The following is a 14,191-nucleotide window of genomic DNA, read 5'->3' on the forward strand; positions in this document are numbered from 1 at the left end:
ACTAAGAGCCCGTGAACTAGCCTTCCGGAAAATCAACAAAAAAAAAAAAAAAATCTTCAAAGCAGAAATTTCATGAAACCTTCAACCAACATGGAAGAAAAATTGGGAGAACAAATGACTATTGGTCAAGACCTGAGCAAAATATTATCTTCACTCAAGAAAGACGGGTCTGCACGCAAAACAGAGGAATACTTCAAGAAAAAATCCATGATGGCCGCAGATCTACTGAACAAATTCCAAGAAAATCATAACGAACTCCGGAAATCCCTTGATGAAGAGCATTCCTACTTCAAACAAGATTTACATGGTCAGATATCCAAATGCTACCAAGAAATCAAGAACTATATCAATACATGGCAGAAGTCCACTCCGATGTCAGAAGAAGTCAGCTACCACCACCCTTCCATCCTTCAAATTCAAATAAAATTGGATTTATTCAAAAGGGAAATGGAAAGGGCCCAAGCAAAAATACAGTGCCAACTACATCCCAAAATATACAACTTCCTCGAAGCAAACCTAACCAGGATCTGGCGGGACATAGAAGCACTCTATGAACGGATGCTAACTATCAATGAAGAAGAAATAGACAAATACAAGAAAAACGGAGTCTTCGAAAAATTTAGAACCAAATATGAGGAAATAATAGAAGAAATAATCACTGCTTCTCCGACTGATACTAAACAGTTCCAAAACAAAAACATTTCCATAAATTTGCCACGGATCAGCATCCCTATCTTCACTGGTGACTACGAGACCTGGATCACATTCCGAGATATATTCATTCAAACCATACACCAAAACCATGAACTAGGGGACGCTGAAAAAATGCAATACCTGAAGAGCCAAACCAGGGGTGAAGCAGCGAAGCTCATTCAACATTTAGAAGTATCATCAAGAAACTACCCCATCGCCTGGGAATTGATAAAGAGGAGGTACAACAACAACAGACTTCTCTTCAGCAAGTACGCCGACAACATCTTGAATCTACCAATTTTGCAACAAGAGTCGGCAGCATCCATTAAAAAACTTCACGACACTGTTCAAGAAAATCTGAGAGCCATTGAAAATATGGGAATCACAGCCGAACAATTGGGTAGCAACATAATAGCGCATATGCTGCTAAAGAAATTAGACAGCGATTCAAGAAGGCTCTATGAACAATCTACCACAACACACAAGGATATTCAAGAACTGGCAGATCTTTTGGAGTTTCTAGAAAATCGATTCCAATCCCTCGAAGCACTTCGAGGCACAATCAAAAAATCAGATCATCCATCAACAGGACAAAGACATAAATTTCAAAACTACCACACCGACTTACAATCATGCAGTTTATGTGACAGCAACCATGAAATTTTCCGTTGCCAAAAATTCAAGGATATGTCAGTAAAAGAACGAAACGATTTTGTACGAAAACAACACCTCTGCAAGAATTGTTTGAAGCATCCGAGCAATACGAAATGCCCGAGCAAGAATCTCTGCTTCAAATGTAACAACTTTCATCACTCATCATTGCATTGGGAAAATTATCGGAACTTCAAAACAAATTTAAATCAGCAAGGACAGAAGCAAGATACCTCCAAAAGTCAACGCACAAGAGAGCATGAAAATGGATTCGAGTCCCATCTAGGAAAAGCTTCAAATAACAATGATGGACCAACCATCCCCATCCTGGCCACAGCATTCGTTAATGTTGAAAACAACAAAGGGTACCATGAACTTATGCGAGTTCTTATTGATCCAGGCTCCCAAGTATCATTTATAACTGAAGGAGCCGCAAATACCTTAGGAATGCCCAAGCAAAGGCATCATGCGAACATAACAGGGTTAGGATCTTGCGACGCAGGGACTTCAAAATGGAAAATCCACACCGTGATGAAACCAAGATTTTCAAGCGACTTCAAATTACAAGCCGAGCTATACATCCTACCAAAATTGACCAGCTCCATGCCTCAACAATCGATAACTGCTGACGAAAATTGGAACAACGTAATCCTTGCCGACCCCACTTACTATAAACCCGGAAAAATCGACATTCTCCTAGGAATCGACTTATATACGGAAATCAGGATGGTGTTAAAAAATCTAAAAATGGTCTGCTTGCACAAAACACTGAGTTAGGATGGATTCTCTCCGGTAGCACATCAGCTGGTCCGCAACTCCAAATAACCAGTATGATCGCCACCACTACACCGGAAATACAGATAACAAAATTCTGGGAAATAGAAGAAGCAGATACCCTCACAAACAACAACAGCCAGGAAAGTCCCTGCCAAGAATTCTTCAAGAAAACTTACACGAGGAATCAGGATGGCACATATACTGTACGACTGCCATTCAAGGAGAAGGAACAATTGCTAGGACAATCAAGAAAAACCGCCATCGCTCGACTTTTGCAGATAGAGAAGAAGTTCGAAAAGGACGAGAAATTGGAAGGAATGTACAAAGAATTCATGTGGGAATATATCGAACTAAAACACATGACTCCAGCAAATCAGACGACCAGCACAAGATACTACATTCCGCATCAAGCAGTAATAAAAGAGGACAGAGAAACAACAAAACTGCGTGTCGTATTCGACGCGAGCCAGAAAACCAGTACCGGAATCAGTTTAAATGATATATTACACACTGGTCCCAAGCTTCAACAATAATTAGATGTGCTGACGCCTGGACATTTTCTCATAGGAAAATCACTACATTCAATCCCTGAACCAGAGATCAATGAAAAGAATATCACCCTACAAGATAGATGGAGGCTTATACAAAAAATGAAACAAGACTTCTGGAAGAAATGGACATCGGAATATCTCTCCAGATTGCAACAAAGGAGCAAATGGACGGATAAAAAAGAAAACATGAAAATAGGAGATATCGTACTAGTCAAACAGGACAACGTTAATCCCAACTATTGGCCCTTGGGAAGAGTGACGCAGTGTCACCCAGGAAACGACGGATTTGTGAGAGTGGCTACGATACGATGCAAAGATGGGAAAGAGATCAGAAGACCTATAACCAAAATCTGTATACTCCCGGTCGAGCAAGAAGAAAGAAGAAACGATAAGACTAACAAAGTCGGACCTTCCTCGAAAAATAAAGAATTCCAGACGAGAGACCAACTCCGGACGTCAGCACCCATTCATGACCATGCCCAATAAAGCACTCGATCGAGTGTCACACGAGTTAGAAATAGGAAATTAGGGAATAGGACAATAGAAGTAACAGATTGCCAACACTGGAGCTCCAACATCATAGCCTGCAGCATTTCGGCCTTGGGAGTAATGTTCGAAATTCGAACCTTATTCTAAAAAATAATCAAGTTCAATAATATGTAGAATTCCATCTGAATTATTCACAAAACTGGGTCACGCCGAGCGAGCCGTCGATCTACCGAAATCTGCTGACTGGCTAGAAACAATTGATGCAACCGGGGACTCCGTCAGTGCAGTAATACCAAATATGGCAATGTTATTTCTATCGTCATTATTCAATTTAGTATATAAGCTTAGACTGTAATAATAAAATCATCATTCATCTTTAGTTTGATCAATATACCTCTTCGGCAACTGTGGAGTTAAGACATTCCCTTGAACGTTCTGAGTCTGGTCGTTCAGTTGCCCTAAAAACTTCAAGCAAGTGTTGTTTCAACCAAAGAAACAACAAACTGAATTCATCAAAGCCCAACAAGTACAGGCGCAGCTTCAGCAGGATCAATTGATGAAGAATCAACAAGAATTTCTTTTACTTCTGTCTCAGAAATTCAAGTCAAGTGAAGTTTCACCAAAGTCTGCAGAAGTAAGTGAAGAATTTCGTATGGAAACTCTAGGCAATGGAATCACTGAATTCCACTATGATCCAGAAAACAACATTACTTTCGATGCATGGTACCGACGTTATGAGAGTTTGTTCATCGAGGATGCACAAAAACTCTCAGATCCAGCTAAAGTGAGACTTTTACTCAGGAAATTGGACACACAAGTTCATCAACAATTCATCAATCTTATTTTGCCAAAAGAGCTAAAGAAATCAATTTTACATACAGTAGCTAAACTCAAAGAAATGTTCGGAAAGAAAACTTCAATTTTTAACACTCGTTATCAGTGTATGAAACTTACTAAAAATAGTGCGGAAGATTTCGTTGCATATGCTGCAAAAGTGAATAAGTTTTGTGAAGACTTTGACATCAGGAAAATAACAGCTGATCAATTCAAATGTCTTATTTTCGTGTGTGGGCTTGAGTCTGATGACGATTCAGATGTGAGATCACGACTATTATCGAAAATTGATGGGAAAAACTCAGAATCTCTTAACCTTGAAGATTTAATTTCTGAATGTCAGCGCATAATCAATTTGAAGAAAAATACCGCAATGGTAGAACATGCCAACACATCAATGGTAAACGCAATTTCAAAAAAGAACTATTGGTCATCAAAGAAATCGTATGATGACAATAAGAAAGATAAAGTAGAATCGAATATTTATTCAAGCAGAGAGAGACCAAAATCAGCATGTTGGTATTGTGGTTAGATGCATTTTGCCAAGAATTGTACCTACCGGAATCACACATGTAAAACCTGCAAGAAAGTTGGTCACATCCTTGTTTTGTGGCAAGAATGAGAGGAGGAACCACAAGCAGAACAGCAATTACAGAAGCAACATAATATCTCAGGAGAATTCACTAACAGGACGCAAGAATCTGCAATTAATGATCAATGGCGTAACGGTCAATCTGCAAATCGATACTGCCTCAGATATCACCATAATATCGGAGGAAACGTGGACCAAACTAGGAAAGCCTCAATGTTTCCCAACGAAAAATTTAGTCAAAAATGCAAGCGGTCAACAACTTCCTCTCATTTCAGAATTCAAATGCAACATAGCCTATAACAATCAATCATATTCAGGAAAATGCTATGTTAGTCCAGTGAAGAATCTCAATTTATTGGGAATCGATTGGATCACGATGTTTGGATTGTGGGACATTCCACTGAACTCTATTTGTAATGTGATGTCTGTGTCAAGAAAAGATATGTTACCCTTAATTCCGAATAGTAATCCACAAAATGTTCAAGAATTACAGGAGAAATTTCCTGATATATTTGATGATAGACTTGATCTTTGCAAAAAAATGAAGGTGGAATTGCATGTTTCGCTAGAAACTAAGCCAGTTTTTCGTCCAAAACGACCAGTGGCTTACGCTGCACAGGCACTAATTGAAGAAGAACTGAATCGACTTCAAGATCTTGGCATAATTTCTCCAGTTGATTATTCTGAATGGGCTGCACCTATTGTAGTAAAGAAAAAGGCAAATGGGAGTTTACGTATCTGTGGAGATTATTCTACAGCCTTGGATGATATTTTTTCAAAATTAGCCAATTCAAAAGTATTCAGCGTTATTGACTTGTCTGATGCATTTTAACAAGTTGAGGTCCAGGAAAATTCAAGAAAGTACCTCACAATCAATACTCATAAAGGCTTATTTTCTTACAATAGGCTTCCATTTGGAATCAAAGTAGCTCCAACATTGTTTCGGCAAATTATCGAAACGATGATATCAGGATTGGAAGGAACAGCAGCATATATTGATGACATCATCATTTCTGGAAAGAATTCCATCAACGGAATTTGCTGAACGTTTTACAGAGGATTCGTGAATTCGGGTTTCATCTCAAGATTCAAAAATGTAAGTTCAATCTACCCGAAATCAAATATTTGGGAAATATTATCAATCAACACGGAATAAAGCCCGATTCTTCAAGGATTGAAGCAGTTATCCATATACCTCACCACACGATATATCTACACTACGTTCTTATCTAGGAGCAATTAATTATTACGGAAAATTTGTTAGGAATATGCACGAACTTCGGAAACCTTTCGACCAATTATTGAAGAAAAATGTAAAATGGAAATGGAGTAGTGATTGTCAGCAATCTTTCGACAAATTTAAGGAAATTTTACAATCAAATCTCCTATTGACTCACTACAACCCAGAACTTCCCATTGTAGTAGCAGCTGATGCCTCTAATAGTGGTATTGGCTCTTGCATATTCCATAAATTCCAAGATGGATCAATGAAAGCAATCTATCATGCTTCTAGGTCGCTCACAGACACAGAAAAAAGTACAGCCAGATAGAAAAAGAGGCTCTTGCACTAGTATTTGCAGCGAAAAAGTTCCATCGTATGATATATGGTCGCCGTGTGATTTTTCAAATTGATCACAAGCCATTACTTGCAATATTTGGCTCAAAAAGAGGCATTCCTGTGCATATAGCAAATCGGTTACAACGGTATGCTCTTATTCTAAAAGCATACGATTTTGAAATCGAATATGTTAAAACAGAAAATTTTGGACACGCTGATATACTTTCAAGGCTAATCAACATCGATGCAATTCAAAATGAGGAATATACAGGGTCTTTCACGAGGAACCTCACCCATATTTATACGGGAAACTACTGAACGTATTTTCATGAAATTCAGCACTTATAAGTATTTCACGATGCTGATGAAATCTAAAATATTTTCGAGGCATGAGCACCTCCGGTTTTTCCGGAAATGACGTCAACTTCCGTTTTTCAAATTAGAACACCATTTTTTTATTGCAGAAATAGATTCCTTAGAAAATTTCGAGTTATTTTGATGTAACATTTTTCAGTTTTGGTTGGAAAATTTTCTCTGAGCGGGAAAATTCGAAAAAAAAAATCGAAAATAGAGCTCCGCTGAAACAAGAATAACTTCGAGGTTTTTGAATGGAAAATTTTCATTTTTGGGATTTTTCAAGATGTAAGATTGATGTATCCACTTTAAGAATCGAAATCGCGATTCATGATACAGGGGGTGAAAAAATCGCTTTCAAAGTTAGGGATGACAAAATCGTGAAAAATAAATTTTTTAAAATGAAAACCCCATTTTTTTATGGCAGATATTGAATCTACGTTAAAAAATAATGTGAGTGTATGCATCACACCCTTGCCCTAAAATGGATATTTTCTGAGTTATTCACAAAAAACTGTTTTTCGTCTTGAATTTTCAGCTATTTCTTTTCCCTTCACGCCAAAAAGATGAAATTTTCAGGAACTGTTATTTGAACCATGCTGTAGATTTTTCACCCCTTCTTGAAACCGACTTCAAGTTACTATTAGGAGAACCATGGCAAACTCTCGCAGTTATAAGTAGAGAAGATGCTCAAAGTTTTGACCGTTAATTTCTAGACATTTATTTATACGTCTCAGGAATGCTTCGTGCGTTGCTCTTCTTATTTCATCGGGAGGAAGAGATCTGCAAAAGTGTTTAAAAACCAAATTGAGCTTCAAAACTATGAATCTAAAAATCTAAACAAACCTGAACGCATTTCTGACTCGTTCTATGCAGTCCTCTTCATCAGTCAGGGAAGATGAGTAGACAATATTTTTTATCCTACCCCAAACATAATAGTCTAAAGGAGTTAAATCGGGAGAACGTGGTGGCCAAAGATGTGGACCATTGTTCGCCAACCATCGATCTTCAAATAGCCTGTAGAGGATATTTGACACATTGAGTGAATTGTGTGGAGGTGCGCCATCTTGTTGATACCATAAGTCATTATGGTTCTGGACTAGCGGCTCAATTATTTGAGTCAATATGTCAGAATATCTATCTCCTAAGAGAGAACATTCTTTAAATAATGCAAACATGTGTAGTGTTCTATCTTACCAGTTAAAGTCCCATCATAAATGTGAACATCGAGAATTACATTATTTTTGATGGCGCAAAAAACATTGAAACTCCAGGTCTCTTGAAAGTTCCATTGTCTGAAGTGGTGGTTGTTCTCTTCATCCCAATAATGACTGTTATGCCTATTGAAAGAACCATTCTTTGTGAGTTTAGATTCATCTGTCCAAATTATACAGTCCAAAAAGTTTTCATTCTCTTGAAATCGAATCATCATAGCTTCGCAAAACTCTTTTCCTGACGAAATCAGTTTCCTTCAAATGCTGTACCCTATTGAATTTATATGGGTGCATTTTATGTTTTTTTAATATTCTCCAAACACTCGATTGAGATAATCCCAGATCAATCTCGGCATCTTTGAGAGAATTTTGAGGATTCACACGAAAATATGCAAGAACTGTAATTTCGTTGTTCTCATCTTCTTCTACACTTTTTTCTCTGTGTATAGTTTTCTTAACGAAAGATCCGACATTTCTCAAGTTTGTCATGGTTCTGTTAATGGTATCTCTCGTTGGTCTGGGTCGGTCAGGAAACCTCTCAATGAACAGTCGAATCGTTCTATCTTCTATCTACAACTTTATTACATTCTCCATGAAGTAGAATGAGATTTAAATAATCTTCATTGGTAAAATTAGGCATAGCGATAGATTTTATAACTTAATACGAATTATCACCAAATTAATAGTAAACACAAAATGCTACTGAATAAAGAGGAATTTGGCAGATGTAATTAATGATATCTATCATTAAAAAAAAGAATGTAAAACATGGTAAGTTTTTGCATATGGTTCATAAGGAATTGTTTATTTATCACTGGAGAGAAAACCGATGGCCGATTAGTTGAAATAAAGAGGTTTCCGATACAAATTCGAATCAAAATTCGCCATCTATTTAGGAACAACCTGTAACTTTTTTCTCTTGCATATTAGGGTAGTAAAATCTGAAACATGGTTTAAGTAACAGTTCCTGAAAATTTCATCTTTTTGGCGTGAAGGGAATAGAAATAGCTGAAAATTCAAGACGAAAAACAGTTTTTTGTAAATAACTCAGAAAATATCCACTTTAGGGCAAGGGTGTGATGCATACACTCACATTATTTTTCAACGTATATTCAATATCTGCCATAAAAAAATGGGGTTCTAATTTGAAAAAATTGATTTTTCACGATTTTGTCATCCCTAACTTTGAAAGCGATTTTTTCACCCCCTGTATCATGAATCGCGATTTCGATTTTCAAAGTGGATACATCAATCTTACATCTTGAAAAATCCCAAAAATGAAAATTTTCCATCCAAAAACCTCGAAGTTATTCTTGTTTCAGCGGAGCTCTATTTTCGATTTTTTTTTTCGAATTTTCCCGCTCAGAGAGAATTTTCCAACCAAAACTGAAAAATGTTACATCAAAATAACTTGAAATTTTCTAAGGAATCTATATCTGCAATAAAAAAATGGTGTTCTAATTTGAAAAACGGAAGTTGACGTCATTTCCGGAAAAACCGGAGGTGCTCATGCCTTGAAAATATTTTAGTTTTCATCAGCATCGTGAAATACTTATAAGTGCTGAATTTCATGAAAATACGTTCAGTAGTTTCCCGTATAAATATGAGTGAGGTTCCTCGTTAAAGACCCTGTATAATTTCTTCAATAAGAATTGAAGCAGAGGTCCTACAGGTTCTGAATATTGCCATTGATGCACTTCCAGTTACTCACAGGATGATTCAACAAGAAACTTCCAAATGCAGGAAGCTTCAAAACATAATTGAATACGTACAAAAGGATACCTGGCCAAGAAATGTTGAATTGAATAAAGAACTCAAATCATTCTACGATAGAAGAGATAACCTTTCAGTCGTTGATGGATGTTTGATGTTCGCAGAACGCGTGGTAGTTCCAGAAATTTTCAAGCGTCGTATTCTGCACCGATTAAATAAAGGTCATCCAGGACAAGAAAGAATGAAATCCCTTGCAAGGATTTACGTTTACTGGAGAAATATTGATGCAGATTTTCAAGATTTCATCAGAAAATGTTCAAGTTGTGCTGAAGCGGCAAAATCTCCTCCGAGAATTCCATTTTCGCCATGGACTACACCGTAAGGACCCTGGCAACGACTTCATATAGATTTTGCAGGACCAATTAAAGGAGATTCCTTTATGATTATTGTTGATGCTTATTCGAAATGGCCAGAAATAGTGAACACGAAAACTACGACAACTGCATTCATTATCAGAACATCAGAAGAAATTTTTGATAGATTCGGAAATCCCCAAATTCTTGTTTCCGATAATGCAAGTCAATTTTGCAGTCCAAGTTTTCAAATATTTTGCAAACAAAATGGAATCGATCACATAAGGACAGCACCCTACCACCCGCAATCCAATGGTCAAGTGGAAAGGTTTGTCGATACTTTTAAACGAGCATTGAGAAAAATTGAAAGGGGTGGACAACCATTGGGACAACAGATTCAGACATTTTTAGCGACTTACCGAACTACTCCAAGCCGTTATACGCCAAATGGAACATCTCCAGCAGAAGTGCCCCTCGGTAGGAAAGTTAGAACAACTCTTGACCTATTGTTGCCATCTCGAGTAGATCATCAAGGTAACGACAATGATGCTATACCTTCCAAATCATTTGAAATTGGTGATATGATTTATTGCCAAGTTCATAGTAATAATAGTTACCAATGGAAACCTGGAAGAATCACCGACAAGATCGGGAATGTCATGTATGTAATATCACTTGAAAATTCCCAGAGAATTTTGAGAGTACATAGAAACCAGTTGAAGAAAAGATATGTTAAGTGTTCTGGTAACGAGAATGACATTCTGCCCCTCGAAATTCTGATGGAATCGTTTGAGATATCTAGGAACCAGGGAAAAAATGTGGCCACGACTTCATCAGCCGACTACTTCAACCCGAGCCTATCCTTGAAGTTATCCCAGACCGCGTTGTACAAAATAGTCAAAAAGAAATGGACATATCTGCAGAGCATCGATGTGAAGTTAGACCAACTAGAACTAAACGAATCCCTCGTTACCTGAAAGATTTTGAACTCAGAAAAGGATATGTTGGGGACGAGTGAAAATCCGAGTTACCTATTGCCAGTTGTCAATTAATAATTTCATATTGTATTTTTCAATCATTTTGAAATATATTACCAGTTTCAATAAGAGAGTTTCCATACCTGAATATATGAACAAGGCATCATAAAACATCTCAGAACGTTTAATGAATTTCCTGCAGCAAACAACACGTTTGTGAACATCATTGCAGTATACGCACCCACTTTGAACTCCTCTGACAACTCAAAGGACACTTTCTACGAATCACTCGTTGCTACATTAAGAAAAATCCCAAAACGGGAACGAATTATCCTCCTTGGAGACTTCAACGCCAGAATGGGCAGATGTCAAAACACAGAACTATGGCCGGGAATAATAGGGAAACAAGGCACAGATAGCATTAATTCGAACGGAGAACGTCTGCTGGCTCTTTGTGCAGAACACAACCTTTGTATAACGAACACCTTCTTTATTACGAGACCCAATTCAAGGGGGACCTGGCGCCACCCGCGCTCAGAGCATTGGCATACTCTCAACTATGTGATCGGGAGAAGAAAAGATCTCAAAGAGGTGTTGGTCACTAAACCCAGAGCAGATCTGGAGTGCTGGACTGATCATAGGCTGGTAATCTCGAGAATGAAGATCTCAATGCTCCCCAAATACCAACGCAGGACAAAGTTACTAAGAGAGCGCCTTCAAATCTCCAAACTACAAAACCCTTCTACAAAGAAAAGCTTCACAGCTGCCGTCAAAGATATCCACCACCGGATTATGACGACGACATTGAGAGTCATTGGCTTCGCTTCAAATCATCTCTTACAAATTCAGCGAAAGAAATACTGGGCACAGAACGCTCCCGAAAATCCCCAGACTGGTTCGCCGAGAAAGAAACTCATATCGCACCCCTTCTGGAGGCAAAACACAAAGCGATGAAAACAGCAATCAACAAGCCTGGCGATGTTGCAGCCCAAAAATGTTTTAATAACATAAAACGCGAGGTCCGTCCATAAATAAGAAAAATCAAGGACAGCTGGTGGAAAGAAAAAGCTAGGGAAATACAAGCTTACGCCGATAACCATGATTACAGGCGTTTTTTCGAAGCTATTAAAACTGTTTATGGTCCAAGCAGAAAAGCTTACTTTCCTATAAGAGATACTAATGGAGCTATTCTAACTGATGATAGAAAAATTCGCGAAAGATGGAAGGAGCATTACTCACAGGTCTTGAATCAAAATAACGACTCGGATTTGTCCATTTTAGACCTGCTTCCCGCGTATAGTCCGATGACATCGCTTGATGACGAAATCTCAATGTCGGAAATCATAAGTGCAATTAAAAATATGAAAAATGATAAGTCACCTGATCTAGACGGCATTCCAGCGGAGATATTCAAGGCCTTGGATGAAGACATTGTCAATAGTCTCCTAACACTATTCCGCAAGATCTGGGAACAGGGAGATGTACCACAAGACTTCAGAGACGCTTTAGTTATCAACCTCTATAAGAACAAAGGCGATACGTCGAATTGCAACAACTACAGGGGCATATCGTTGCTTAGTGTGGCCGGTAAAATTCTCTCGAAGATTATGGCTAATCGTCTGGTTCCACTCTTAGAGAAGCTATTGCCTGAATCCCAGTGCGGCTTTCGACCAAATCGAGGTACGGTGGACCTAATTTTCACACTGCGACAGCTGCAAGAGAAGGCCCGTGAACAACAATCAAGGATCTATACAGCCTACATCGATCTAAGTAAGGCGTTCGATTCAGTGAATCGGACAGCGCTATGGAAAATCATGGCACGTCTTGGAGTACCCGAAAAATTCTGTGGCGGCGTAGTTGTACCCATGGTAGAGGAATACTTCATCTCACCATGATGGTACCAAGGGTAGCCAAACGATGGCATCACTGCGCACGACGGTTGCGATCACAGGGTAGATTATACGTCTATTGCGGTGCAGCATACGCCAAACGATGGCGCCACCGGCGACGCAACACCCTCGACGTAACCGGCGTTTATAGCAGGCACAAACTACGCTGCTTCGGCGATTGTCGTAGGTAGCTGCTAGGGTTCATTAACCTACCTGATGAGTCCTTCAAATGGCGTGAACTCACCCCAGCACATACCGCCAAAATTCTTAGCAGTGTGTGAAAGCCTTCATACCAACCACACCGCTAGAATACAGCATAATGGTTCTACAACCGACCATTTCTCAATCAACTCTGGAATAAAACAAGGCTGCGAATTAGCGCCTTTACTGTTCAATATTTTCGCCACAGCTGTGTCGATGATTGCTGACATGAGTATGCCTGTAAGAGGAGTTGGGATAAGATTCAGATTTGATGGAGGCCTGTTTAACCTGAAGCGCCTCAGAGCAAAAACCAGTACCAAGTTTATCACTGAACTTCAATATGCAGACGACTGTTCACTTATCGCTAGCAGCTCGGAGGATCTACAGATAATGTTGGACACCTATAAACATACAGGGTGTTTCATCATAAACTGGACAAACTCATATGACGTGTAGAGAACATCGGGAGAATCATTTTTTTCTTATGAAATATTTCCCGTTTTCGAAGCATAAAGGAGATACACGGTGTTTAATGTCATTTTCGAGCGTTATTATATTGAGTGTGGTCGGTTATGTACAAGACTGGAAGTAATGGTTTCTTGTCATATCGTAGTATTTTTGGATGCTTCATTCAGAAATGGTGTAGAGCACCGAAAAAAAAATTACAAAATGGCGGAAAACCTGCAATGTTCGTGATTTTTTTTTTCGGTTGCCAAATTGATTTTCATTTCCTAAATTAACACAATTTTTAAAGGATATCTGTGAAAAATTTTTTTCAGAAATCGAACACAACTTTTTTTTTACATGTCTACAGCGAAAAAAAAATTTCACTCGAAATTGATGAAATTTTTCACGATTGTACTTACTTTCATACCTAACACGAATATCAAAACAGAATCGAAAAATATCAAACGGTTTCGTTTTTACAGCCATTCAAATGTCCCGTTCGAATATCTGAAATAATAAAAAAACATGACACAGCTTGTGTTCTTAGGCCCATAATTTTTGAATTTGTATGTCGAAACATTCCATATTACAAAATGAATTTGAAAAAATCAGTGAAACTTCATTGAGAGTCGAACTCCCTGCTCTGAGTTAAGTACCTATTAAAATAAATGTGGAATCTGAATTGAGACTGTTCAAAGGTTTTTAATTTTCGTTGCCAAGCAATGGCAGCTCATAGAATTTGACAGAGTATTTGAATTTAACTGAATATAATATTGCAACTATCTTGAAACCAATTTATGCAGTTTGAGTAGAAATTGGCGGTTAATACTTCCCAGATATTAATGGCATGGCATTATTGCGGAAATTTCTACGTCTACGAATAATTCCACAATTTCAC

The 14,191-nt window shown here is 38.2% G+C and overlaps 1 protein-coding gene across 1 annotated transcript; it reads left to right on the top strand.

Moving 5' to 3' along the window:
• Positions 1-2,174: 2,174 nt before the first annotated feature.
• LOC123311640 lies at positions 2,175-2,654 on the top strand. Its single transcript, XM_044895706.1, has one exon. The coding sequence runs from the start codon at positions 2,175-2,177 to the stop codon at positions 2,652-2,654; it is 480 nt and encodes a 159-aa protein (XP_044751641.1).
• Positions 2,655-14,191: the final 11,537 nt, after the last annotated feature.

This window comes from Coccinella septempunctata, chromosome 4 (assembly GCF_907165205.1).
Source record: "Coccinella septempunctata chromosome 4, icCocSept1.1, whole genome shotgun sequence".
Taxonomy (NCBI): domain Eukaryota; kingdom Metazoa; phylum Arthropoda; class Insecta; order Coleoptera; family Coccinellidae; genus Coccinella; species Coccinella septempunctata.

Bases quoted from the DNA above. Each gene is read 5' to 3' on its own strand.
- LOC123311640 (XM_044895706.1), top strand. From the start codon at position 2,175: ATGATCGCCACCACTACACCGGAAATACAGATAACAAAATTCTGGGAA.